The sequence below is a fragment of the Nipponia nippon genome, unplaced genomic scaffold (assembly GCF_047370975.1).
Source record: "Nipponia nippon isolate SJK-2023a ecotype South Korea unplaced genomic scaffold, ASM4737097v1 scaffold_1, whole genome shotgun sequence".
NCBI classification, from domain to species: Eukaryota; Metazoa; Chordata; class Aves; order Pelecaniformes; family Threskiornithidae; genus Nipponia; species Nipponia nippon.
Window position 1 is genome coordinate 141681080 of NW_028262290.1, and position 25961 is coordinate 141707040.

The window sequence follows — 25961 nt, forward strand, 5'->3', positions numbered from 1 at the left end:
TTAAATTAAGTTTAGTTAAATTTTTGCTATAATTCAAGAATCAGGACTGGGGGGAAGTTTGGGGATGTTAAGAAACAAACAAACAAACAGATTCAGTGATGAAAAGAAAACATCAATTAAAAATAGAAATACAGAATACATGGAAAGAAGAGAAAAATATTTAGCACAAATCAAGATAAATGAGAAGTATAAAAAACTGTTAGGTGAATCTAAAATACTGAGAAAAAGTTTACGGTGGGAGGCCAGATAGCCAGCAAAGTTACAGCATATGAGGGACAAAACAAACCTTATGAATACCACAGGTCCATCAGTAGATATAAACAGAGATGAAAAGAATATTAACAATAATACAGTTCAGTATATATTTCTGTTCTGTTTCCTAATATAATGAAGAGGATATATATGAAATTCTCTCTAACTTACTACCTACTGAAGAAGAGGTTTAGCAACGTCTACTCAGTACTAGCTTCATGAAATACTAGACAGAACAGCTTGTACCTGCAATGTCTGGACATGGATAAGATGTTAATCTTTAACTCATCTTAGAGCACCGACAAAAATATAGAAGAATAGAAGTAGCTAACATTAGGGATTGCTGTACATGTTGACTGCGGCAATAATAAACTTACTCATTATCAAGGTATTAATGTTCACTGTTATCATCCAAAATGAAAAATAAAAGCTGCCTGAATAACACAAGAATAAACATATATTGTGCCATCTGGAAGTAGATACAATCAGTATGGTATCCATTAGGTACAGCTTTACAAACAAATTATTTTAAGACAGAAAAACACATCAAGAACAGTGGAACAGTCACTATTTTCAGAGAACCGTGGTATAGGAGTCTTCAGGAAGTAAGCTAAAACTGTCCAAGACTAGTGTTACAAGGAAGGAACAAAGATACTAAAAATAAAATTAAAACCTGTTGTACCAGTCTGTGATTATAGACTAATTTGCGTGTTTTCTATTACAACTCAAACATGTTACAAATTCTGCATCTGCAACACACACATACATATGCACATATACGTGTACATATATGTGCACACACATAAGGTATTTATAACCTAGATGATGCTCTTGCATTTCTTAGGTCAGTTATTCACACCCAAGCAAAACTTCAAATCCTACTTACCCCAGTATACGGTTCATTCCATGCCTAGCAGCATAATGGAGCGGAGTATTGTGCTGGTACGTTTCTCCATAAGAAGTATTTGGGTCAAGAGTTTCTTTTAGTTGAGGGTTACTCTCATAGATTTGGCAGGCCAGGTTTTCATCTCCATTTATAAGAGCTTTGCGGAATTTGGTGGTTGTATTTCCCATGTTGCTATCCTAGCTATTAATGGCACTTTTTCCTTTCCCCTTCATCCACTTCTTGTACAGTTCTGTAACATGCTTCACAGCCTAAAAAGACAAACAGTATTTCAGTTATTTTGTAAAACACTCTTTCCCAGAATTCACCCAGAGCTACAGCACCGTAAGCAGGCATGTGAAGAAGTATATAGGGCCTGTAAACTCTACTCATGAATTGCTGAAGTCCTTCTAGGTAAATACACACAAATTCCCAATTCTTCACAGATTATTTCCATGACAAATTGTGCTGTCTCTCTGTGCAAATATTTTCACTACCCATATTCTTTGAACATACAGAAAAGAAAAAAAAAAAAAAGGTCAATATCCACCTGTATTAGAAGTCAGGGATAAATACTGAATTTCCATGAATGAGAAGTGAATTAGAAATTAGAAGTGATTTCAAAACACAGCAGAACCAAAGCAAAATTCTTAAACAAGGAGGTAAAATTCTTCAAAAACATGCAAGAAAGCAGACATCAGTTTAACTTCTACCTAAAGAAGATAATGTAAAACTGTGCTTGAAGCACCTGTGCTTGTGTAGGAGGGTGTAAACAGCACCCTTCTGTGCCAGCAAGACAAATGCACACAAACACAGGAGTTACCATGGCCCCATCTTAACAGTTCTGCTAAGCAGACTCTTTAAAACACCTAACCCCATTTTTAAAATGATGCTTAGAGATCAACAATGAATGGGTCCATACAATGTCAGGCATTATACTGGCACAAACCAACTTCACCTTACAAGTACTTCAAAGTACTTGCCAACTGCTATGCTCCACAGCCTCTCACCTTTATCGGATGGAGGGGACCAGCAGATTGAGTTGCATAAAGACAGGGCAGACAGAGCATCTCCGATTGTGAGACGGGACAAGAGAAGCTTATCAGATCATGCAGTCGGAAAGAGCACGAGCTGGTTTGTCAGAGGGACAGACAGGGGACTCAGCACCAGGCTGCAGCTGGTAGCACAGTGAACCTTCTAGGAGGTCTCTGCTGTGCATGAGTCATCCCATCCAGATTGCTCCATGCCAGACCTTTCACCCCACAAAGCACACACTGGGATCCAAATATGCCAGGCACAGCAGGTTCGGAAATCGAGATTGATTACGTTGGACACATACAATCAGGAAGGGTAGGAGCTGCTTCACGCCCAGTAACTTATATTCAACTTGTTGGGACTATCTCAAAACTTTTATTTCTACATTGGCTTTCCAGCACACTTACTGGTGCCCACACAGCCTTATATGCAGAAGAAACACAGGAATGCAAGGGGTCTAGAGCTGCAGAAGATCCAAGGGAATCAGGATGCAGATGCAATTCATGTGAAAAGGATTTGGGGAAACCTGGGGAAGAGCTGCAATGAAATATTTTTCCTTCCCCAGAGTACTCCTCTCATGAGCTGCTTTCAGCTACTGTTGTGAACTTATTTGGCACATTGCATCCCAGTCTTGCTATAGCTTTGCTCAGATCCCATTTGCTCAGATCCTACCAGTGGGAGTCTTGCACTGCCTCCTCTCTACAGCTCCTCTGTGAGGTCATTTCGTGAAGGGGAGGGAAAAGACCACTTCCATCATAATCTCACCAGTGCCGTCAGGGCTGTTCAAGAAGGAGAGCGGAGGCCTTGGTGGCCTCCATTTTCATCCCCTTTTCCTACAAAACCTTGGTGAGGCAACCTTATTTTGGAGTTCTTGTGTCCTCCCTTTTGATGTCATTGTGTGAGATAACAATGACCCTGCTGAATCAGCTGACTCAACATGCTAAACGTGTTGCCCATGTTCTTCTCTGTGACCAGAGTTACCTAACAAGCAACTGCATTAAGCAGCTGAAAGTTTCTCATAATAATAATAAAGCAGGCACTCGTCTAAAAGCAAATGCACATCCTTCATATGTTTAGTTATATATACAAACCAAAGCCCAGATTCTTCAATCACACTAAGGATTCTGCAGCATTTTGTATCTTTCTGTCACCTCTGTATTTTAAAATATAAACATGCAGATACTATGCAGATATAATATTTATATTCTTCAAGAAAGCCACTGCATGTTCACATTACCATGTCACAGCTCTCAGTGCTGTAGATTAATGCGTTTTCAGATACAGAAACAGCTGCATTACTCTAAATATTGCATAGTTTCAGGCTTTAACAAAAGACTGTACAAAACCAAGAAAAAGTCTACACTCTTTTCAGTCAACCAGCAGTTCATATTGCCTTCAACAGCTAGGATCTCAAAAATAACTTGAAAGAATGATTTTCAGTAGTTTGTTAACAAGATTAGTTCATGGTATTATATTATGAGTTTATGGTATTATATTATCTGTCAATCCCTATCCACCACCAATAGCTCCCGAGACTATAAGCCAAATTAGACAAGAACAAGTGCCTGAAAGATATCACGTTCCTAGAATCTTCATGAAAATCAATAATGAAGATCCCACTAGTGCCCATAACGAGAAGAAAAGCACAAACCCTTCTTCCATCATTCGAAATTAGAAGGTAACAGCACCAATTGCCATGCACTTATTTCTGGAAATTAGCACATGGATAGCTTGCGTCAGCTGCAGAACATGCTGCCTCTTGCCCAAAACTGGTACATTAAACAAACCTGGTAGGACTGAGAGAGGGTGTTGAGAGTATAAGGAGGTAAGATGATGCCCTCAGGCAGTCTCAGAGGAAGCTGGGGCAGGGTGGTACTGTTGAGATGTTGAAGAGGAGATCTGAATGGGTTTAGGAAGGGGTCTGGAAATGCACGGGAAAACTGAGGGTCTGTGTAGGGTGGCTCTACAGAACTAAAGAGCTCAAGTTATTGCAGTGCAGAAAAAGCAAACATTGTAAATTTCATTAATTCTATTGCACACCGAACAAACTTTATTTATTTTTGATGGAGTATGGATATACTAGATTGCAGCACAGTCTTCAACAACTAATAGTATAAAAGACTTAGGCACATTGCTTGAACTATTACGTGCATTATCACAACATCTGGGAATTTTAGGAATATGCAGCACGTACTGCATAAGTCACTGAAAAAAACAGTGACATCTGCTTCCGTAAAAAAAGAAGCTTACAGCCTATGTGCACAATAAAGAGTTATATATGATACAGACATGATATAGAAAGGTGAACGAAATAAAAAGAGTAAAATACTTGTCTGCATAACAGGACCACTCTCCAAATGAAAAGATTCTCAGTCAAAGGAAAGAGAGAATTTGAAGAAGGATTATGAAACAGAGCAATGATGTGGCTTCAAACAGACACAAGCAAAACTCCCCGCAAAACCAAGAATCAGCATAGAAGTATTGAAAATTTAGCAAATGGCTAAAGTAACTATAATCATCACATTATCAAAATAAAATGAAAGATGATAGAATGGGGACAGCCCATGAAAGCCCTTCAGGTGAAGGCAAACAGCTTATATTTGGTGTGATAGCAAGAAACCAGCCTCTAGAAGAATGGAAGGAGAGAAGTGACAGGGTCAAAACCAACCCAGAAAACAATTCCCTACTTAAAATACGTTGTATGAGAAACTGTACTGATGCCTTTCATACAGTATCCACAAGGTCTTTCATCTTTAACACTATGACAGGCATTAGCCTTTTATGCTTTGGAAATCTGGTGGGCCACACTGTATTTTTCTTTTCTGAATTAGCCATTAAACATGCCAGCAGAAATACAGAAAGACAGGGGAGAAGCTGCCTCTGTACCCTGGCAGTAACAGTTGGCTTCCAGTGTGTTTGGAAGTCCAGAAGAAACCAAGATGTGACAGCTGCTGCCTCTCTCAAGCTGCCATGGCTCATGAGTGCCCTGCTGTAAAATATTAAAGATCTGCCCATTTGCAGTCTTCAGTTCATCTTTCAGCCAACAGACCAACTACATCCACCACCAAAGCAGCCTTTACTTCAACTGAAGGAGAAAAAGGACAAAATACAAGCTGATACAACTAAGTTCTGGATCTGAAAATGGCTGAAAGGGGCCCAGTCTGCCTTCTTTTTGTGTTGGTTTTTTCCGTTAAGAGCTTCCAACCCATTATGTGCTCCCAGGGGACAGTAAGCTAACAAGGCAAATGCTGGAACCGGGCAGTGATTCACAGAAAGGAAACCTGGTTCCCTCTTTCAACCCCCTGTTTCATGTTTTTGAAGGTGAAGGGCATGTAATACCTATATTTCTTCCTGAAAAGGGGAGGGAAGGGGCCTGGAAGGTCCAACCAGTCTACAACCTCAGGGACCTGGAGAGCTCTTATGGGCTGAATACAGGGGTTGCTAGAGCGGTTTCAGCAGCTCCCAGGCTCGCATGGCTAGTGTGCAGTGTCAATGCCACTGGTCTTGCTTTGCTGTTTGTATAAGCCCAGCATTTAAAATCCTTAGGCTATTTTTTAATGTGCTGTATTACAAAAACATCACAGTGGAACAAAAATAACAACATAAAAATGACAATTTTCAAGTATTTTATCTTAACAAAATGAGACTTGAACAGAATTTTACAGGACAAAGACCAGATATGTGTTTGGTAGGCAGACCTATTCACTAAATTTTCAAGTTCTGTGATAACAGAAGGGCTATATCATAGCCTTTACCATAACCTCATAACATTCATCATAACCACAAATATCATAGCCTTTTACACCAAAGAGTACAGGAAAAACTAAATGCAATGTTTGCTAATTATATCCCATATATTTCAGAATTGCAAACGTCACCCATCTCATTCAAAATTAGAAACTGTATTTACTACTCTACTATTCCCAAATAAAACTTCCAGCTTAAACAAAAAAACCAAAATACTGGTTACACGCAACCCACCTTAAAGTCTAAGGAAAGTTTCTTATAAACTCAGTCAGCAGAATCACGCTTCTCTGCTTTGGCAATGAACAGTAAAACTTCTGTGGGCTTATTATCAACACTGCTAAAAGCAACACTTTGATATCATAGCTCTATAAATATTTAACAAAGAGATGGCCACTCTCATAGGAGCTTGAAGACTGAGTACAAGACGAAAAAAGTGTGGATACAGAACGACACGGGTAGAGCAAGGTAACAATGACATTTTGAGAGCAGTTGCACCAGCTGCCCAATTACTACTGATTTTTCCATAGGCATCATCACAGAAGTGAGTTTGAAGATGGACAATTGCAATGGCTTAATAGGATTTTAGAAGGAGTTCCTCCTTTGAAATACTGCCACGGTGCTTGCTAGAAATTTATGATGAATGATAAAATATTGTACAAGTGGGATCACGTGCAACATCCTACTTCTAACACTCATTTAGGAACATCCTACTTCTAACGCTCATTTAGGAACCATGTATTGAACACACAAGTCTTTCATGAGATGACGTACCTCTCAATTTACATTTGAATTGCTTTAATACTGAAGCAGAATTTCTCACTGAATGTAGCACTAGCACGTGATCATACAGGAGCTGTTCTATATATTGGAGGATGAAAAAAAGAAAGGGAGACATACTGCGCTATATAATACTGCTTAAGAAATCTATCAAAATCAGTAAAAAAATAGTCAGGTTTAACCATGCAAAGATAATGCTAAATATTTCTTGCACCAAAAAAATCAATAAATCTATATAATGAGCAAAGATCAGCAATAGATCTAATCATCATTTGCAACCATTATTTTACAAAGTAACACTGTGTAATTCAACAGTTTAACGCTAAAAAGTTTGAATGCAATTTGCAGCTTTAAAAAAGTGTATTTTGCATTCCACAAAAGTAGTTTTTCATGTAAACTATAAGAACATTATTGTGGAATAGCAGAGCGAGCCAAGCTCAAAGAAGTAAGACTTTACATAGCCCCTCATAATTAAATCTTATTTAAAAAAATACATTATTGACTAAAATGCTTGTACATTACATGGTTTCTACACCCTTGGAAAGACAAGTGATAATGAATTACCTACACAAAAAGAATAAAGAAAAAAGATATCAAAGCAACCTGTTTTCCAAAAGCACTTTTGCTGAAAGTATAAAATACCACATTGCATTCTAAAAGCATCTTCTGTTTCAAGCACAGTTAGCTCAAAAGGTAACTATTTTATTTGCTTTGGATACTGCAGTTGAACAGCTCATTTTTGAAAGCTGAGTTTCTAAAATATTTACTGCAGAGCGTGTCCTTCATTATAAATCATATTGCAGAAGGGAATCATGAACAGCTTTGTGTTTTAGGAGAAAGCCTAGTAACCTGGTGTACTTAGGAGGAGTAATGTTGGTAATTTTAATCCTCGCTCCTGGGCTGGACTAACACAAACGAAGCAAGTCAAAAGCTATGTTCAAGAACTCCCAGGATAACAAGCCCTCTCCCAAGCACAGCAGAAAAAGCCCTGGTTAGTGCTCCTCTTCCTCCCTTCCCTCTCTGCAAAGTAAAGAGCACCACAGTGCCAAAAAATTGCTCACTTTACCAAGGCGACAAAATTAAATATAAAACATTCAGACGTGCATACCTACTTTATGTATGGCTGGTAGAGATGTCTATAATTAAGATGTAGCAGAAAAAGTTAGGCTAAAGCTAATTTTTACATGTTTACAATAAAGGTTTAGATTTGCCAAACTTTAATTAAAAATTGCTCTTGCTGGATAACTGCATTTGGAGGAACATTTCTGCAAAGTTTTAAGTAACAAATGCAGTAGCAAAGCTTGAGAATCGAGTTGTGGAAAAGTGGTGGTGGTAGGGTTAGTTTGTTTTTGGTTTGTTTGCTTTTGGTGGTTTGGGTTTTTTTAACACACTGAAATATTCTAAGTTTTGTGCCAAAAGTTCTGAAGTCATCAGCAGGAAATGATGAAAGCATCCCTACCACTTTAAACCTCTGTGAATGGAGCTCAACATTATCAAATTCACTGTTAGATTTTACACGTCGAAGTACAGACCAAAAAAATAATTGATATGCCAACATCTCACCCTTTGTAGAACTATCACCAGTATAACATGTTCTCTGAGTTTTAAATACCAAGGTTGAAAAGTGGCAATAATGTTGAGAGTTGACTTGAATAAAACATAGTGTAGGGTAGTGAGAGAATTAATTATTTCCTCATTTATATGTTTGTGGGATAGAGAGTCTAGCAACTTATGTTACAACCTTTTTATGCTGGCATATGTACCCACAAGTAAAAGGCTTAAAGTTATTGCTCAACTCAGTAATTTGAGACTTTGGCTTACTGACTCAGACACAAAGACTTTCATCCAGGTGGAATATGTTCATTCAGGCACACTTCTTTCACAACTCCTGTTTGTGGAGAAAAAAAGGATTTTAAGCATGGTTTTGGTTTTCTTTGCCAAATTGATACACTTACAGGGATGCAACAGGGGCAGCTGCAGCAGAGACTAGAAGCAGTTATCACTTTAAGGAAAAAATTCTGCATAGATGTAGCTAAAGCAATAGCTACGTTAATTTTGATGGTGTTGTCTACAGTACTTGCATTCATCATCTAAATGAAATATGGTAAATCCACTCTGGGGTAGGTACATACACGCATAGCAGAAGAGAAGATTCTGCGCAGCCAAATCAAAGGTATACTGCAATAGTTAGATGAAGACAGCATCCCTGCAGATAGGGGAAAAAAAATCCAGTGGCACAAGTTAAAAGGAGCATCTGTTTTGGTGCATCCTTTTTTTTTTTTTTCCTTAGGGAGCAGCAATTCAGTAAGATGGAACAAAAGAGTTATCATTCTATACACTGGAATAACCAATAGCCTCACCTGTAATTGCAGATTATTTCATATTCATTCCAGGGCAGCACATCATCTAAAGCTATGGAAAATAGCTTTAGAAAACTATTTTAAAAGGAACAACAAATCCTCAAAGTTCTCTGAAGTCCAGATAACACTCTGGAGTTGTTCCCAATGCAACCGTCTGTCAAGGCCTTAATAATCTGATTTAATTTGCTGTAGCTTAGTTACTGATACAAAAGAGATACTCTTCTTAATGGTCTTTTTAGGCTCCAGTCATAAAATACAGCAGAACTCTTCTAGGGCTAGCTCTTCGCTTCTCAGGTTAAGTAGACTAACTGAATCTTAAATAATATAAAATATCTGTGCCTAGTGTAATACCGACACTACCACCCTATGACCTCGTCTATCTAGGTCAGAAGGTGAAGAAGCACAAAAAGAAATGTTTGACATTTTATTAGATTAAGTCAAGCTACAGACAGACATGCTTGATAGTTCTGGCATTTTAATCTCAAGCACTGTTTGTTTTAGTATAAAAAGCCCACTACAGACCATTCCACTGACTAAAGTAACTCAATACACTTTTGATACAGTGCACAAAACACTGTTAGTTCAATAAATGTCTATAGAAGTGACTTCTCTACCACAGGTCAATGCTGATAGCATCGCTTTTTCATCAAGCAAAAGTGAACAAATATCACCCAGCCCCTATATAAAGAAGTACCAGCAGCTGATGACTCACAGGACAGTTAGCATCAGTGACAAGCTAAAGAATATGAACCAGAGACTGGTAATGTTCTTCACCAGTGCAATGTGTCTTATGCTGGCAGCAAGAGAAGCCCTCCAGGCAGTGGAGGGCTTCTCTGATTGGTTTCTCCTTACCCTCACGCATACATCATGCCCAACATGTCGGCTCGGATGGGAGCCTCTTTGCAAAAAAGACTCAGACACACTTTGTGTAACCGTAAGATAAGCAACAACCCAGTTCAGTTCAGGTAAAGACAAATACGTGTTCCCTCCCAAATCAGTTTCAATACACAAAAAGTACACAGTGAAACCACCACCAAGAGTTACAAGGCAACAGTTTACAGAGTAATGGACAGATGGGATAAATAGAGGGACTGCATGGAGCAAAACGTCTGAAGAAATTCGTGTGTTCCTGTCACACCGATCTGCTTAGAAAAAACGAGGGTAAAGTCAACCAGTACTGGAGAGCACTACTAGGACACGAAGCAGGAATAAAGACGGCAACACAAACAGCTATAGAAAACCCTATGGGGAGCTTGATGGACTGATCTAAATAGGGTGCAATGCGCCTTGACCCTGGCCTTGACTGAGTCCAGGATGTATTTTCCAAATATGTTTGCCCAGCTTAACACAATTTGAAAGCCATGTTAAGATTCACATAAACAAGTTTGAAACTGCACTGCAGCCTAAAGCCAACCCTCTGGAGAGCCTCTGGTAGAACCTGGCTAGACAAAAGCTATAACGTTAACCTCATTTTCAGTGGCGTTAAACCGATACAATTGGAAACAAAACTTTTTGGCTGCTAAGGCACATCCACAGAAAGCAAAAATAAAGAGGATGACAACACAGGGCTGCTCATGAGCACACTACTCCACGGTAAGATCTGAAAATCCCTTATACGCTTAGAAACTTTAGCCTGTTCTGAAGCAGAAGTCTCTCAGTTTGAGGAAGCTTTATCATAGGAAAGAGTATCAGTTGGCAGGGTCACGCTGTCACTGGATCTTGTAAATATGCAAGAGGCCTACATGGTGAATCTTAAAAAGTAAGGATAGCTAGTACACAAGGTCAGCCAACTGGCATCAGACTTTACATAGTAAGCATCGTTCCACCACTTTCTAATAACATACGGCTGCATTTAGAAATAATGAATATCTGAAGTCAGTGTATTTCAACACAAAAACTACTGGGTTTATAAACAGCAATATATTTTTAATGAAGTAAAAATAAAAAGGTGAGCAAACAAATAAACCCAGATTTTTCAGTGTAGAATCTCCCAAAATATCATGCTGTATTTCAAATCGTCAGAGGAAAGCAACGATCAGTATCCTACCACTGACTCCTGACTCATAACTACACTATTGAGCGGACCAGTGCTCTACCTGTAGTCTGCTGACAGTCCGCAGGTTGCACATTCTGAATAAACTAAGCAACACTTGCTGTAATTTCTCTATTATTATCCAAATAACTGAAAGCACTGAAAAGGATATTACACACCATTTCAAGGAATATGCAATCTGTGCAGAGTTCCCTATTTTCACTTAAGCAAGCTATGCTCTGAAGAGTGAGAGCACATCTCTACTTGATGCATTATAATTATTTCATAAATATCTACAGGATGAAACTTTGTAAAATATACTCTACTTACATTAAAGAAGTATCCATTTCTATGCTATTCAAGTGGGAGATGAGGAAAGCACATTCAACTGTTGAAGAAAGATGATGAACAAAGTTCACAAACGTACTGGACTAGAAACAAACACGCACATACTTTTATTGTTTCCTGGAAGCATTCTTACATGCTGGTTTTGTTCTCCGGAAAGCTAAAAGACAATGTGACCTCACTGATCTTTCAAAGAGATCTTGATTTTTTTCAGATGAATGAACAAATCCATTTCCTTTTAACAAAGAGGCAATTTAACTGGTCAGCACTCCTTCAAAGCAACACATTCATTTAAGGTCTAAACACAGAATCCAGGAGATCATTCCGTGTCTAAAATGAGACAGATTCCCACAGCAAAATATGTTTTCTACACAATATTTCACAAGTGTTTTATAAGATTTCTGAGATACAACTTTAGGAACTATTTAACTCTTTCTAGTCCAAGAAGTATGCATCCTGCTTGTCACTGTGCTAAGTTCTGTCCTGGTTTCGGCTGGGATAGAGTTAATTTTCTTCCTAGTAGCTGGTATAGTGCTGTGTTTTGGATTTAGTAGGAGAATAATGCTAACACACTGATGTTTTAGTTGTTGCTAAGTAGTGCTTACACTGGTCAAGGACTTTTCAGCTTCCCATGCTCTGCCAGGTGCACAAGAAGCTGGGAGGGGCACAGCCAGGACAGCTGACCCAGACTGGCCAAAGGGCTGTTCCATACCGTGTGACATCATGGTCAGTATATAAACTGGGGGAGTTGGCCAGGGGGCAGTGATCGCTGCTCAGGGACGTGCTGGGCATCAGCCGGCGAGTGGTGAGCAATTGTATAGTGTATCACTTGCTTTGTACATTATTATTATAGTATTATATTATTACTATTACTACTATTTTATTTTACTTCAGTTATTAAACTGTTCTTATCTCAACCCATGAGTTTTCTCACTTTCACCCTTCCAATTCTCTCCCCATCCCACCAGGGGTGGAATGAGTGAGTGGCGGTGTGGTGCTTAGTTGCTGGCTGGGGTTAAACCACAACAGTTCCCAGAATCTCAAGAGTCATCACTGCTAAGAACGAGCCATTCAGGTAACCGCAGTGACAAGGATCATCACTTGCACCTTATGTGCACCAGAAAATTAGCAGAACTGCAATTGCTGCACTTCTGATAAAATGTTTAATATACCCACTGGCAAAATTCTGACTCTGGCAGGGAAATGGCAATAGATATATTGGATCTAATATAACATTAATTTACACAAACACATAACTTGAAGAAATGTTTTTAAGTTTTGCCAGAACAACTCTGCTGAAATATCGGGCTGTTTTTCCCACTGCGTACAAACTGTTTAATCATTTACATAAAGGCTGTGGATAACAAAATTTAATTATAGTATGTCACTTACAGTTTATATTTATGAAGATTATTCTTGACTCTAGTATAATTACAATGAAACAAAACCCTGTTGCATGATAATGATTCTTGGCTTCAAGATAAATATCAAGCCAAAGAAAAGAGAGAGAGAGAGAATAAAGCTTATTAAAAAAATCCAAAACAACCTGAGCTTGAATCATAGAATCACAGAATGGTCTGGGTTGAAAGGAACCTTTAAAGATCATCATGTCCAACCCTCCTACCATGGGCACGGACATCTTTCACTAGATCAGAGGCTGCTCAAAGCCCTTTCCTACCTGACCTTGAAACGTCCAATGTTGGGGCATCCACAACTTCTCTGGGCAACCTGTTCCAGTGTCTCACCACCCTCATCATAAAAAACTTTCTTTCTTATGTCCAATCCAAATCTACCCTCTTTTAGCTTAAAGCCATTGCCCCTTGTCTTGTCACTACAGGCCTTGGTAAAAAGTCTCTGTCTTTCTTGTAAAGTCCCCTTTAAATATTGAAATGCCGCAACAAGCTCTCCCTGGAGCCTTCTCTTCTCCAGGCTGAATAACCCCAACTTTCTCAGCCTGTTTTCACAGGAGAGGTGTTCCAGCCCTCTGATCATTTTCGTGGCCCTCCTCTGGACCTGCACTAATAGGTCCATGTCTGTCTTGTATTGGGGAGCCCAGAGCTGGACATGGTGCTCCATGGGAGAGGAGAGGGGAGAGGGGAGGAGAGGAGAATCACCTCCCTCGACCTGCTGGCCACACAGTCCTCCTATTAGTTCTTCTATCAGTTCTCCTGTTAACATAACCAACATATCTAGTGACTGATATAGACACTAATACAATATGAATGACTGCCATTCTTTGTAAATACTATTACTGACCTTTCCTACGTAACGTAAGGAATGGAGTAAAGAGAAATGCAAGTTACTAGAGTCCCTTATTTTGCAAAATCTGACCCATTTGGCATCAAAATTGCATGAAATGGTACAGAGTATACAGGCTTAATGTTACAAAGATTTTCAAAAACTGGTCTAAAAACAGTATTCTGTTTTACCTAAGTAATAAAATCTTTATGACTTTATTTGAGAAGATCTTCAGCTATTTACTTGAAGCTTCCACCAGAAGTAACTGTATAGACACTGGGATCATAAAATAGCTAACGGTGCTTCATGGTTAGTAGAACTTTCTCTGGGATCACTTCCAGGGGTCATGCTGAAGCTAGACAGAGAAGACAGTAACAGCAGTTATGCCATTTCTCCTATGTTCTCACTATTCCTGCTGGCAACAAGATAAGGTAGTGGAAAAAGAGCAGCAGTAGTAACAAGCCTGTCTGGATTGCCAGGAGCAGGAAAAAAGCAGGAAACATGGGAAAACAGTTTGCAGCAGTCAGTGGGTGGAAAGCGAAAACAGAAAGGAGAAGGGACACTACAAAACCTTCATCATCCACAGGCCATTGTCATGCAAGCTAAATAAGGCAAAACTAGTAGGTGTTCATTTAAACTAAAGGACATATTAATAAAGGGCCTACACAAGCAGGTAAATTGTGGTTGTCCTGAATGAACTTCCTTATTCTGGCATTTTTTATTTCTAGGAAATGACCCAGGCTGTATAAGTCTTTTACAATGATTTTTCTTTTGTTGAAACTTTCTCAAGTAGTATGTACCTATGCTACTTGTCAATACAATACTCCAGTCAGGACAATGAAGCTTCCTTCAGAAACAAAGAGAGAGCAAGGAAGGAACTCAAGCTGACAGAAATCCCTGCCACACCACCTCTTACTCAGTATTGTAACGAGGGTTTTTATTTATTTTAAATAATTCAGCCAGAGCATGACTCTCAGTCACTGCTTTGAACACAAGAGATCAAACCAGTGTCATCTAACGGTGAACACGCACTGGCATATCTGTATCTGTTATGTGAGTGTACAAAGCAACTACACACACTTCAAATTCTTCTCTAAGTCACCCAAGCTCAAACAGAACATGCTCCTACACGTAGCCATGCTCAGTTTTTCTGAAGCACACTGTTGTTTTTACAACTTTGAAAATGACTTAAAGCCATCAAAACTGCAAAATCTCTAAACAGAATGTAATTGCCTCTTTCCGTAAGTTATGACATTTCTCACGTCCCCAATACTGAAGTGCCATCACTTACTCAGAGACACTGAGTTCCTTACAGTGCATTATTTTTCATAATTTCATTGCCAGAATATACATCCCTAAAACAGTGACACAGAAAAGTGAGCTTTTCCCTTCAAATGAGCAAAGTAGTTGTTCAAACTAGTCTCCCTGAAGCATAAACAAAACATTAATATTACTACCCTTCCAGACATCCAAGCTTAAGAAAAACGTATGTTACAATGCACTTCAAAATTAGTATTTATATTAAAAATCTGAGCCTTAAGTAAAGAAAGCAGATGTTCTACCATAGAAAGAAAATAGTTTTTAATTTCACTTTTTCTATGTTATTTCCACAGCCAAGATTGCTGAGAAGTTTGGGAGCATCAACCAGGAGTTTTCTGCTCACTCCTGCCGGGCATACACTTCAGCTCGCGTGCTGAAAGAATATTAGTGAACAGAGACCCACTATTTTCTAATTGTCCTGTTACATTTGTCTGTTACGGTCTTTCTTAAACAGCAAAACTTTGATATAAAACCCATTCTTTATATTCTAAACCACAACATTCAGGTCACCAGATTCTTATATCTTGTGTCTGCTGGAACATTTCACTATTGCATCCACTGTTTCAATTTCTTATGACACCTGAAAACAAAAAACTCTCTGTTCATGCAGAAATGTGTCGTAACAATAAAAAAGCATCTGTGCTCCAACAAATCTAACGGCATTTGTACTGATTAAGGCTAACCAGTTTGCAGTAGGTTTTCATTTTAAATGATTGCAATACTGTTGTAGAAAGCCAGGAATGGTTTTGTTTTATTGGTTTAGCACACAGGCTACATCATACCGTGCTTCATTAAGCAGCCTGTTGTGCTGGTTTTGGCTAGGATAGAGTTAATTTTCTTCATAGTAGCTAGTATGGGGCTATGGTTTGGATTTGTGATGAAAACAGTGTTGATAACACAGGGATATTTTCATTACTGCTGAGCAGTGCTTACACAGAGTCAAGGCCTTTTCTGCTTCTCACCCCACCCCACCAGCGAGGAGGCTGGGGGTGCACAAGAAGTCAGGAGGGGACACAGCTGGGACAGCTGACCCCAACTGGCCAAAGGGCTACCCCATACCGTATGACGTCATGCTCAGCATATAAATCTGGGGGAAGAAGGAAGGAAGGGGGGGGACGTTCAAAGTGATGGCGTTTGTCTTCCCAAGTAACGGTTACGTGTGATGGAGCCCAGCTTTCCTGGGGATGGCTGAACACCTGCCTGCCGATGGGAAGTAGTGAATGAATTCCTTGTTTTGCTTTGCTTGTGTGCATGGCTTTTGCTTTACCCATTAAACTGCCTTTATCTCAACCCGTGAGTTTTCTCACTTTTACTCTTCTGATGCTCTCCTCCATTCCACCGGCAGGGGAGTGAGTGAGCAGCTGTGTGGTCCTTAGTTGCCAGCTGGGGTTAAACCACACCACCTATATAATCAAATTATTCTTCCTTCAGACGAAGTCTTCTAAAAATTTTCTTTGTCCCCAATACAGTAAATTAACAGCAACTTTTGGACACCATCCCACAGCGGTGCTAAAAGCTAAGAGAAGGCAGACAAGAAGGCTGTTCAAAGGTATCTGGGCCAATGTGAAGACACAATCTCGGCCAAATTCGATGACCTGAAACTATTCTATCAAAGAAATGTTTGACCTAGGTAAATGGATACCCGATAGAGCAAAAGATAAAGTTGTAGAGCAACAGTTAAAACTACCGCCCCAATTCGTGAAAGAATCCATGATTCCCCACAGAAGAAGGAGAGCAAGCTTTTGCATACTGAGAAATGAAGGATCGTTGATGACAGTAAGGGCTCCTACCCCTGTGCTTGCCAAGATCACGATTTAAGTAATCAGAAAGAATCAGGATGGTGCTGAACTTCTGGCAGAATCTTGGCTATCTTCTCCAGGGGAAGTCTGTGGATGTAACACCAGAATGCGTTTAACAGATATTGAAGACCTGCAGGAGTTGCATTCCTCAGTTCTATTCACCTTCTTCCGCATGCTACAGAGAAACTGTTTTCCTGGATCACAACCTCATAAGTTTATATAAGCCATTATCTTTCCTGCTAGCAGTCAGTCCTGTATATTACAGAAAGAGTTTTAAAAAGCTTAATTAGGCAATGAACAATCTGCTAAGGGAAGAAATTTCTTTAGACTAACAACGAAGTGACTGACCTTGTCCCGAAATCAGAATCCTTAATCACTCATATATACTCATGAGCATTCTTATTGTTTGCATCCACAGTGTACTCCAAAAATTATAATAGATTCTTGGAGCCAATCTGTTCTTCAGATAATGGGTTCAATTGATATTCAGTTTGGAAACTTGAAAAATTATCTGGCTTCTACAGCAGACTAAGAAAGTAAAACCTTTAATGAGCTATCTGTAGCTACATCACTAAATTAAACAAAAAAGAGGAATTATAAAAGTATTAGACAAGCCTTTAAAAAAAATATGAAAGCAAAACCTACGGGGGGTTTGTCAGCTCTGTAGATTTGGAAGGGTTATAGTATAAATTAAAAATTACTGTAGGTCTGACAAAGACTGGTAAGAGTCCTTTGCTGTTTTGGAAGTTATTTCAGACTGACTGGAAAAAAAATTGTCAATCCTCAAAGATAAAGGCAAACTTTGCTTAGGAATAAATATTCAAACTCCTAAATGGTAGAAAAACTAGTTTATTCCTACCTTGAAAGAATCCTATCCTTAACAGCAATTCTATTTCAAGACATTAGCTTAAAGCAAGCTTAAGATGATTTTCATTATATATAGTCAAATGTAATTAATGACTATATTACTCCAATTCGAACAATCTCATTTACCACTCCTACTGTTTATATATAAATGTTTCATTGATTAACACATTTTATTGTGCACTTTCATGAAACAGCATTGTATCTGGCTTGCAGCAAAATTTCCATTACTTTTAGACTTCAGAAATATGAAATCAAACAGATGATATATAACTTTAGTTCTTTTAAAAGGTTGCTGTTACCAATGTATGCATTTTTCTTGCCATTTTGTTTCCAAAGATTACAAACATAGTTACCATAATGGCCATAACTGGATCAGATACTTCTCATCTAATACCTTGTCCAGAGAGTTGCCAGCAGAGTATACCAATGAAAAGTACAAAAACTGGGCAAGCATGAACTGATACTTTTCCACAACACTCTCCCACTCTTCGGCAATTTACTGCTTGATGAATTCTTGAGCCAGATGTGCTGGGTTTATATTAATAATCTGTAATGCATTTTTCTTCCATTAATTTGTCCAAAACCTCCCTGAATCTATGGAAAATTTTAACAGCCACAGCATCCTGAAATTTCGCAGCTTAACTATTCATTGTGAAGAAACATCTGTTTTTAACCTGCCACTTGTTAAATTTCATTTTCACTGTCTACAAGAACTGAGAGGTAGACAGCAAAAAACTTTTCCTATTTACTCTCTCCATTCCACTTGTGATTTTAGAGATTCTATCATATCACCTTTTACAGGTGATCACCTTTCTGTCATACCAATCTGTTTATAGGTCGCTCTTTTGCAGATTGATTAATCCTAAATCTTAAAGGAATGGATTCTGTGCAACTTTTAGGATCCTTTCTGCTTTTTCTGATCTATTTGCAATGCCACTAAAACTTTTTTGAGTTAGGAGATGAGGAACTGTGTACAACATGCAAAATGCATGGATTCACATGGTGGTGGCATGGTCTCTACTCTTTCAACATTTGATTTACTTTTTGGACTGGTACTAAGGACGAAGCTGATTTTCTTCAGAGTTTTTATTATAACCTCAAGATCTTGTTCCTGAGCAGTAATAATTAAGAGAATATTTTCTATATAAATTTAGGACCTTCCCCCCCACCAACCATGTGAATCTTTCACCTTTAGCCATATTGAGTTTCATATGCTATTTACCATTCAGTCTCATAAAATTCTTTTGCAGCTGACACTGTGTTTGTAGTATTGTCTAGAGACTATCATCTCACTACTTACCATCTTTTCCGGATCATTTATCCTCACATTAAACAGCAGAGATCCTAGCACTGATCTATCTGGGACTCTATTAGTAACCTTCAACCACTGCGAAAACTGTCTCTTTATTCCTACCTGTTTCCTATCTTTTAACCAGCAATTTCTGCATGCAAAGGACCCTCCCTCTTTCCCAAAGCTGTATGGATTCTTCAAGACTTCTAAGCAAGGGATCATGTGAAATGCCCTTTGAAAATCCAAGCAGATTACATCAAATGCACTTTCCCTGCTAACTTCTTCAAAGAACTTCAGTAAGTTGGTGAGATCAGACTTTCCCTCACAATGCTATGCTATGTTGACTGTTCCCAGAAACATCACATTTATCCATGTGTCTGCTAATTCAGTCTGTTATGACATCATTTCTACTAATACTCCAGGAATAGGCATCAGGCTTACGCATCTGTTGTTCCACAAGCCTGTCTTGGAATCTTTTAAAAATTGCATCATGTTAACTCACCTCCAGTAATCCGGCATGAAGTTAATTCTTGAGAGAGAGGTTACACATGACAAAACACAGGGTTTTTGCACAGTTTTAAAGAAAAGCATATTCACACTGAGAAAAATAACCCGAAACAGAGTCTCCGCAGCTTTCCCACAAGATTTAACATAGATTGACAGTTCTGAGATCAGACCTACAAAATCAGACCCTGTCTCTCATCACCAAGTAAGTACATCTCACTTTGGCAAACAATGCTTGAGGGATGGTGTCTGTGCTGATCTCCTTTTACCTTGCTTGATTCAGCCAGAATGCAGGAAATCTGTAAAGAACATCTAGAATATTCTTGAGACCTATTTTTCACATTAAGATGGAGGAGTGATATTCTGTCTTTTAAGAATGTTGAATTATTTTAGATTTCCCTCCCCATTTTCTCATGAAAGACCGCTCTCACTGAGAGATGCTGAATTCTCAAGAGAAGATTGTAGTCAGATGCTACAGAAGAAAGAGGAAAGCATAAGCAGTCTTGTGCGTTTTTTCTCCTACTCTGATAATGTTCATAGTATCACATACACAGACCTTGCTTCTCCTTACTCCTCTACATCATAGCAACACTAAATAAAAGGGAACTTGCAAAAAAATTGCCCCTCTCCTCACGATTTCCCTGTTCCCATGCTCTCCTGTAGTCAGTAAACTTTGTCACTCTTTATTACCATTCTTCTCCGCTTTACATTTGCTGGGGAAGAACAAGGAGACACCTCCGCACTGAAAACACTCGAATGGCCAAAGCATACCTGAAAAATTTCACTGGAGTCTTCCCGATACGAAGATGATGATTCCTCTGTGCAGAAACAGATTCAAGCATTCAACACTAATTATATAGTCTAATAGACCAGTCAGGAAATACTTTACTTTTTATGTTTTAAATCAGAACACTGCAGTCTAAGAAAGGGAATCATTATAAAAAGATTTAGATTTGAATTTGACAGTTATGTTGGATCTCCATATAACCAGATCATCTGAGGCACCAGGTTTAAGCCTGACCAATCTCAGGTTGCCAATGGTCATACAGTAATGCTTCCCCCCTGCCCCAGCAAAAGCCTTTGGCTTGGTATCCAATAGCCAAGATCATCTCATGCCTTGTCCACTAATTCACCTTTGTGTACTGCCGAAGTTTTTGCAGGATTTTTTTTTTTTTTTTGACAGAAAGCTGCTGCCTTACCTCTTTTTACAGCCAGCTACTGAGCCAGCAAGCATGCATTCTGAAAAGCAGCATTTACTAGACTTAACATATCCTTTGTTTCTAATACTGCTTGCCCATGAGCCCACCTAGTATCAAAATATATAACGCGGAGTTAACACAGCCTGGGCTCTGTTCATCGCTGACTCTGTTCCTTCCACATCTGCTCCAGACAGTTCCCAGGCAGATAAGAAAAAGAGTGACTGACCGTGCTGCAAACGTAGCTAGCTCACCAGTGGATCCAGTAGTTCTGGTTAGGTAAGGTGACTTTTAGGACCTCTGTGTCCCTTATTTGCTGCTACATTAGACAGAGAGGTCCTGCAGAACAGAAAGATCCAGGTCATCCTCCTGACTCAGGAGGTGTCAGTGACACCGCACAGGAGGTTCTTAGCCAGTGCTATTTCTGAATGCCGCTCACAAAGTCACAGAGGACATCCACACATGGGCTTTCCCCGCCGCGGTGGTGCTGCTGTGACTAGGACACGCATTCCCTTCCTGCATGCCTCCACACGTAAGGGAGGACGCTTACTTCAACGTCTATCAAACCTGGCTGCAAAGCAGCGACAGCAGACACCCAGCCGAAGATGGCGCGTGGCCACCTGAGACTATGCAATCCAGCCTGCTTACATAAAAGAGCAGGCTTACCGCCATCGGTCAAGTCAGCATGTCTCTCCTTCAGCTTGACAAGCCCATTCACCTTCCCCTACCATGACTGGTAAAGCTGTTCTTAAGCAGCCTGACCTATCTAGGAAAAGTTCAATTATCAATCCAGCATTTGCTTGGTACTGGTAGAATTTGCATTTGGCTGCCTGAAAGCGAGACAGAAATCCACCGGGGTAAGGTCCAAGAAAATAGAGTTTGTTAGAAGAATCCCACTGCCAGTTTCATTGCACACATCTTCGGGAGCAAAAGCAAGCAGTGGTAGATGAGACATAAGCTGGGGGAACCAGCTGTATTAGTTTCAGCAGCTCGCAGAGTTGTGATGCTCAGGAATCCCTCGGTGACTGCTTTATGAAAAACCTGCTCCGGTGCCAATGTAACGCACAGGCATTTATTTAAGATAGTTCTTCCTGCTTGTAAAGTAAAAGGCACCACGAGACACCCTGCCACACATACTCCCTAAAAAAAAAAACCAAAAACCAAACCAAAACCACAAGCACATTTCTTTTTCCCCCCACACTTCTTGTTCCTGTCTTGGGTTGTTCTCCTCCCCCAGGTCCAGTTCCCTGTTATCACTGCCCAGATCAGTGTGTGACCTCTACCAGACTTCTCGGAAAGCTTCAGAAATTATAAAGTCATTTTTATAATTATTATGATGCATGCACTCAGCAAGCTGGAAATCTGCCTCCATTATATTTTATAACACTAATGCTGTTTGAGAAACTTAGACTGTAGTTTCCAAAGTGGTTTTAATTGACACCAGAGCTGATCCTGCCCATTCTGTTTCTTATCCATCCCTCCTGTTTGTCCATATTCCTGCACTTTCCCTTGTTTTGTACTGGCACATGCCTTCATGAGTGCACAGAGAAGCAGAATAGCTGTAACTCAGATCAGTTCCCTCTTTTGGGTTTTCTTCCTGGATGCTGATGGTCCAAACAGCCAGAGCATGGAAGCAGTGATAGGGAGGCAGGATTATTTGTACCAGTGCATACTGTAAAGAGTGAAAATACTTTCAAAACAGTGTTTGTTCAAACTGAAGTGCAGACAGAAGCAGAAACACCAGCAATGTGCAAACTGTGCAAAGCCCACAGTTGTTTGGGTGCTGGAGGCCAGGCAGGAGTACACCAGCACTACTGTGTTAGTTGAAGTCAGAACAGTTTTCAGGAAATTTCTCTTGTAGCCCAGCATTATTTTGTAAGCTACGACTCTTGACAGTGGCAGTGCATTCAGAAGGAGATGGCGGATGGAGCACGGACTGGAGAAAGCAGCTGGGTGGAGTTCCCTCTCGGACTGCCGATGCAGAGCAGGCATTGCAGCACCAGAGGCAGCACTGGCTGCTGTAGACTGCACCCAGGCTTGCAAGTACCTGTGGTGAGCTGTGTACAAAGGAGTATCAAAATACATCAGGATGCAAACTTCCAATGAACAACTGATACAGCAACTTCACCCTAGCCATTCCCAAAAATGTCAGCAGAACTGGTACTTGTGTCTGGGTCCAGTTTTCATCTCATTATGCAAAAAAACAGATGATCATTAATAGCAGCAGCAGCAGGTGCTGTTCCAATGCCTGATGCTAGGCAGTAAGACCTAGGTGGAAAGACAACTAAAATCACTGTCCAACAGGCAGTGAAAGCACACAGCTGAGCTTGCATTTACTAGAGGGCAAAGACATCCAAGCTCTGCTACCCTGGCAGTCAAAAAGCAGGAGTGTGGCAAGAAGGTACTGGTGTATGGTGTTTGGTTTAGCTGCAGGAGGCTCAGCAGGACTCTGGTGAGAAAAAACTACACTAACTTGGTACAAAGCTTTTTGAACACAGTGTTGAAGGGGGGGGGGCATAAATATGTCTAATGTCATCCCTATCCACTTGCTCTTTGGGAACAAGTGATGTTAACCAACAGTCACTCATCCCTTCCTTCCCTCCTGCATTGCATATCCTGTTGCATCATATTTTGTAATAGACTTAAAACTTACTGGGGAACAATCCATGGACCAGATTTTCAATCGCTGGTGGATACGTAGAAACAACAATAGTTTATCAACAGAGTCGAGGTATTCATTAGAATAGCAAGCAGCATGTTCTAATTGCGTTAAACTACTCTTTAGAACATTCAGAAGGGGAAAAAGAGCAATGGACAAGAAGTGAGAGAAATGGAACAATATTTGTATTACAGTGAAAGTAGGAAGCAAGCACCTAACAGCTTAAAGAACAGCCATGGCTAACAAGATACAATATCAAAAAATATACCTCTCTAAAGAAATGAAATAAATATAAAAGACTACCTTTTCAAATGGTGGTTTGTATGAAAACATATCGAATTGCAGCAGAAGGGCATGAGGCTGGAATGTTCCAGAAATCAGGGATGCTGGAACCACCTACTCTAACACGCACATAATCCACCTATGCAATAGCTTGCCTATTCTCAGGATGTAATCAAGTGTCAGTGTAACATGGAAATCTCATTTCCTTAATCAATTAGAACAGCGAACTGTATTAAAAAACAAAACAAAATCCAAAACTTTGCATTTTACAGCCTCATGTCCCATTGAATCCATTTTGAAAACAGAATACTGCTCTCAGGTCTTCAATTCTACACGGACAAATTTTAAAATCACTTCAATTTTTAAGAATGCAACACATATAAATACAAAGAGAAATGATTCCTTATCAGAAGCATCCTCAATTGTAGGGAATCAGGGCCACAACGTACAATTACTGCATGAGAACATTTCTTCGGGTACAGCTGTTTGGATACAGCAGCTGGGTGGGCAGTTTGGAAAGGACAACAGGAATCATCAAACAGAATTAGAGTAAGCAGACCCAGGCAGTACTGGGGAAAATAAAGTATACAATAGCTAAAGCAAGGCGTGATTAGGGTACACTGACCGGCTTTAGGAATGTGAAAGGATTTATTTTCACAGTAAGCTGCGGGTAGACTGGTTTGGAAATACGTTTTTGTTCTAAGTTCACATTGAGGTTTTAAGTTTCAAAAAGAAACTTTTTTAAACAACTCCATTTAGCACTAACCCAGTCTGCTTTGATCTGCATGTCATCATTACTTTGAAGGAGCTAAAACATGCCAAAGACACCCAGAAAACACTGTCTGGTTTTGCTACAAATTGTATAATACATACAGAAGTTATTCCCAGGAAACACATGATTTGGGGGTTTTGGATTTCTTCCCTCTCACTCATGAGTAGATGCTAAAACTGAGAACCTTTGTACATTTGCAAAGTAATGAAGGACATAGTTGTTAGTAACTCCTTATGGCTACTGTGGTACCACAACCTACAAAACTGAAGTTAATTCAGTATACTTTTAAGACTTGTGACTAATTTAGCAGAAACTTGACTCATTCTCTTCTTAGAAAACCGTATGACTAGCTAAACCAGAAAGGGGGGTGCGGGGGGGGGGCACAGATAAAAAAAGTTAACCGATCACCTTCTTAAAGATTGATTTTAAAATTCTGGTTCTTCATACTGATTCCTCACTCTTTGTACATATAACAGGAATACATGCAGAAAAAAAAAAATCAACAGGATTTCTGAATTGAGCTCAGCGAGACTGAACTTAAAAGGCATTTCTATGGAATAAAGACCAAATCAAAGGCACTTTACATTGACTTTGCAGTAAAATTATGTGACTGTTTTAGTCAGGTTTGCTTATTTTACATTGTAATAACATCCAGGGTAACAAAGAGACCAAAACCCCCAAATAATCTCTTTTTAGTTAAACATTACAACAAAATATTTTATACTGGAACATGCTGCCTGTCTAACTCCCATTCCAGACAAATAAATTTAACTTTCTATTCCTTTATTAAGTAAATAAATATAAACCTCAGGCAGCTTGCTTATGAGAAAGTCTGGATTTATGAATTTGAAAAAAAACCCCAAACCAACAAAAAACCCAACATCAAGAAACAAATAAAACCAGAATAAGCCTGTATTCCAATTACAATTATACATTTATTTCATTGCCTGAAAGGATGCACAGGGAATCAGGCTACTTCTGCATAGCAGGAAAAATTTTTAAAGTCATAGTACGGAAAAAAACCCCCAACATTATTTAAAAATAAAAAACTGGAAAAAGATATCTCATTCAGAATTAGTCTATTTAATTACAGACACATGTGATATTCAAAGCACTAAATTAATCACTAAACTAATCACCTCAAATCTTTGACTATGCAGAAGTCAGGTTAAAAACCAGGTTTGAGCCATATAGTAGAACTTACATAAGATAATCCTATTGTTCTCTTCTATGAAGCTGCACAGCCCTCTGGGCCATGTGCTTCTGCTGGGCCAGGACCAGTTACGTGCAGAGGAGGGAGAAAATGGTTGGTTGTGCAATCATATCATCTGATATGGAGCAAGCAGTTATTTACATTGGAAAGAACCTCTGGAGGTCAACTGCTTCAATCCTCTACCCAAGGCAATCTTCAAAGCTTCAAAGGCTGCTCAAGGCCATTCCCAATTAAGTTCTGAGTATCTCCAAGGATGGAGATCTCACAGCCTCTCTGGGCAGCTTGTCCCAGCATTTGACCACCCTCATGGTGTGTAAATCTCTTCCTAATGTCTAATTGAAACATCCTTTGCTGGATCATTTTCTTTTGCCTCTAGCCCTGTCACCTGG

The 25961-nt window shown here is 39.4% G+C and overlaps 1 protein-coding gene across 7 annotated transcripts in view; it reads right to left on the reverse strand.

The window, feature by feature from the left end:
- The window catches only part of ANKIB1 (ankyrin repeat and IBR domain containing 1), a 99234-nt gene that overhangs the window by 63107 nt on the left and 10166 nt on the right, over positions 1-25961 (reverse strand). For 4 of the 7 annotated variants that reach the window (XM_087775083.1, XM_087775093.1, XM_087775046.1 and 1 more), the window contains exon 2: positions 1139-1407. In XM_087775083.1, coding sequence (XP_087631209.1) covers positions 1139-1326 — 188 coding nt within the window. In that variant the 5' untranslated portion in view covers positions 1327-1407. Of the gene's footprint in view, positions 1-1138; positions 1408-11416; positions 11439-20221; positions 20243-20875; positions 21008-25961 lie in introns of those variants that run through there. The other 3 variants (XM_087775054.1, XM_087775063.1, XM_087775076.1) reach the window with 3 other exon arrangements.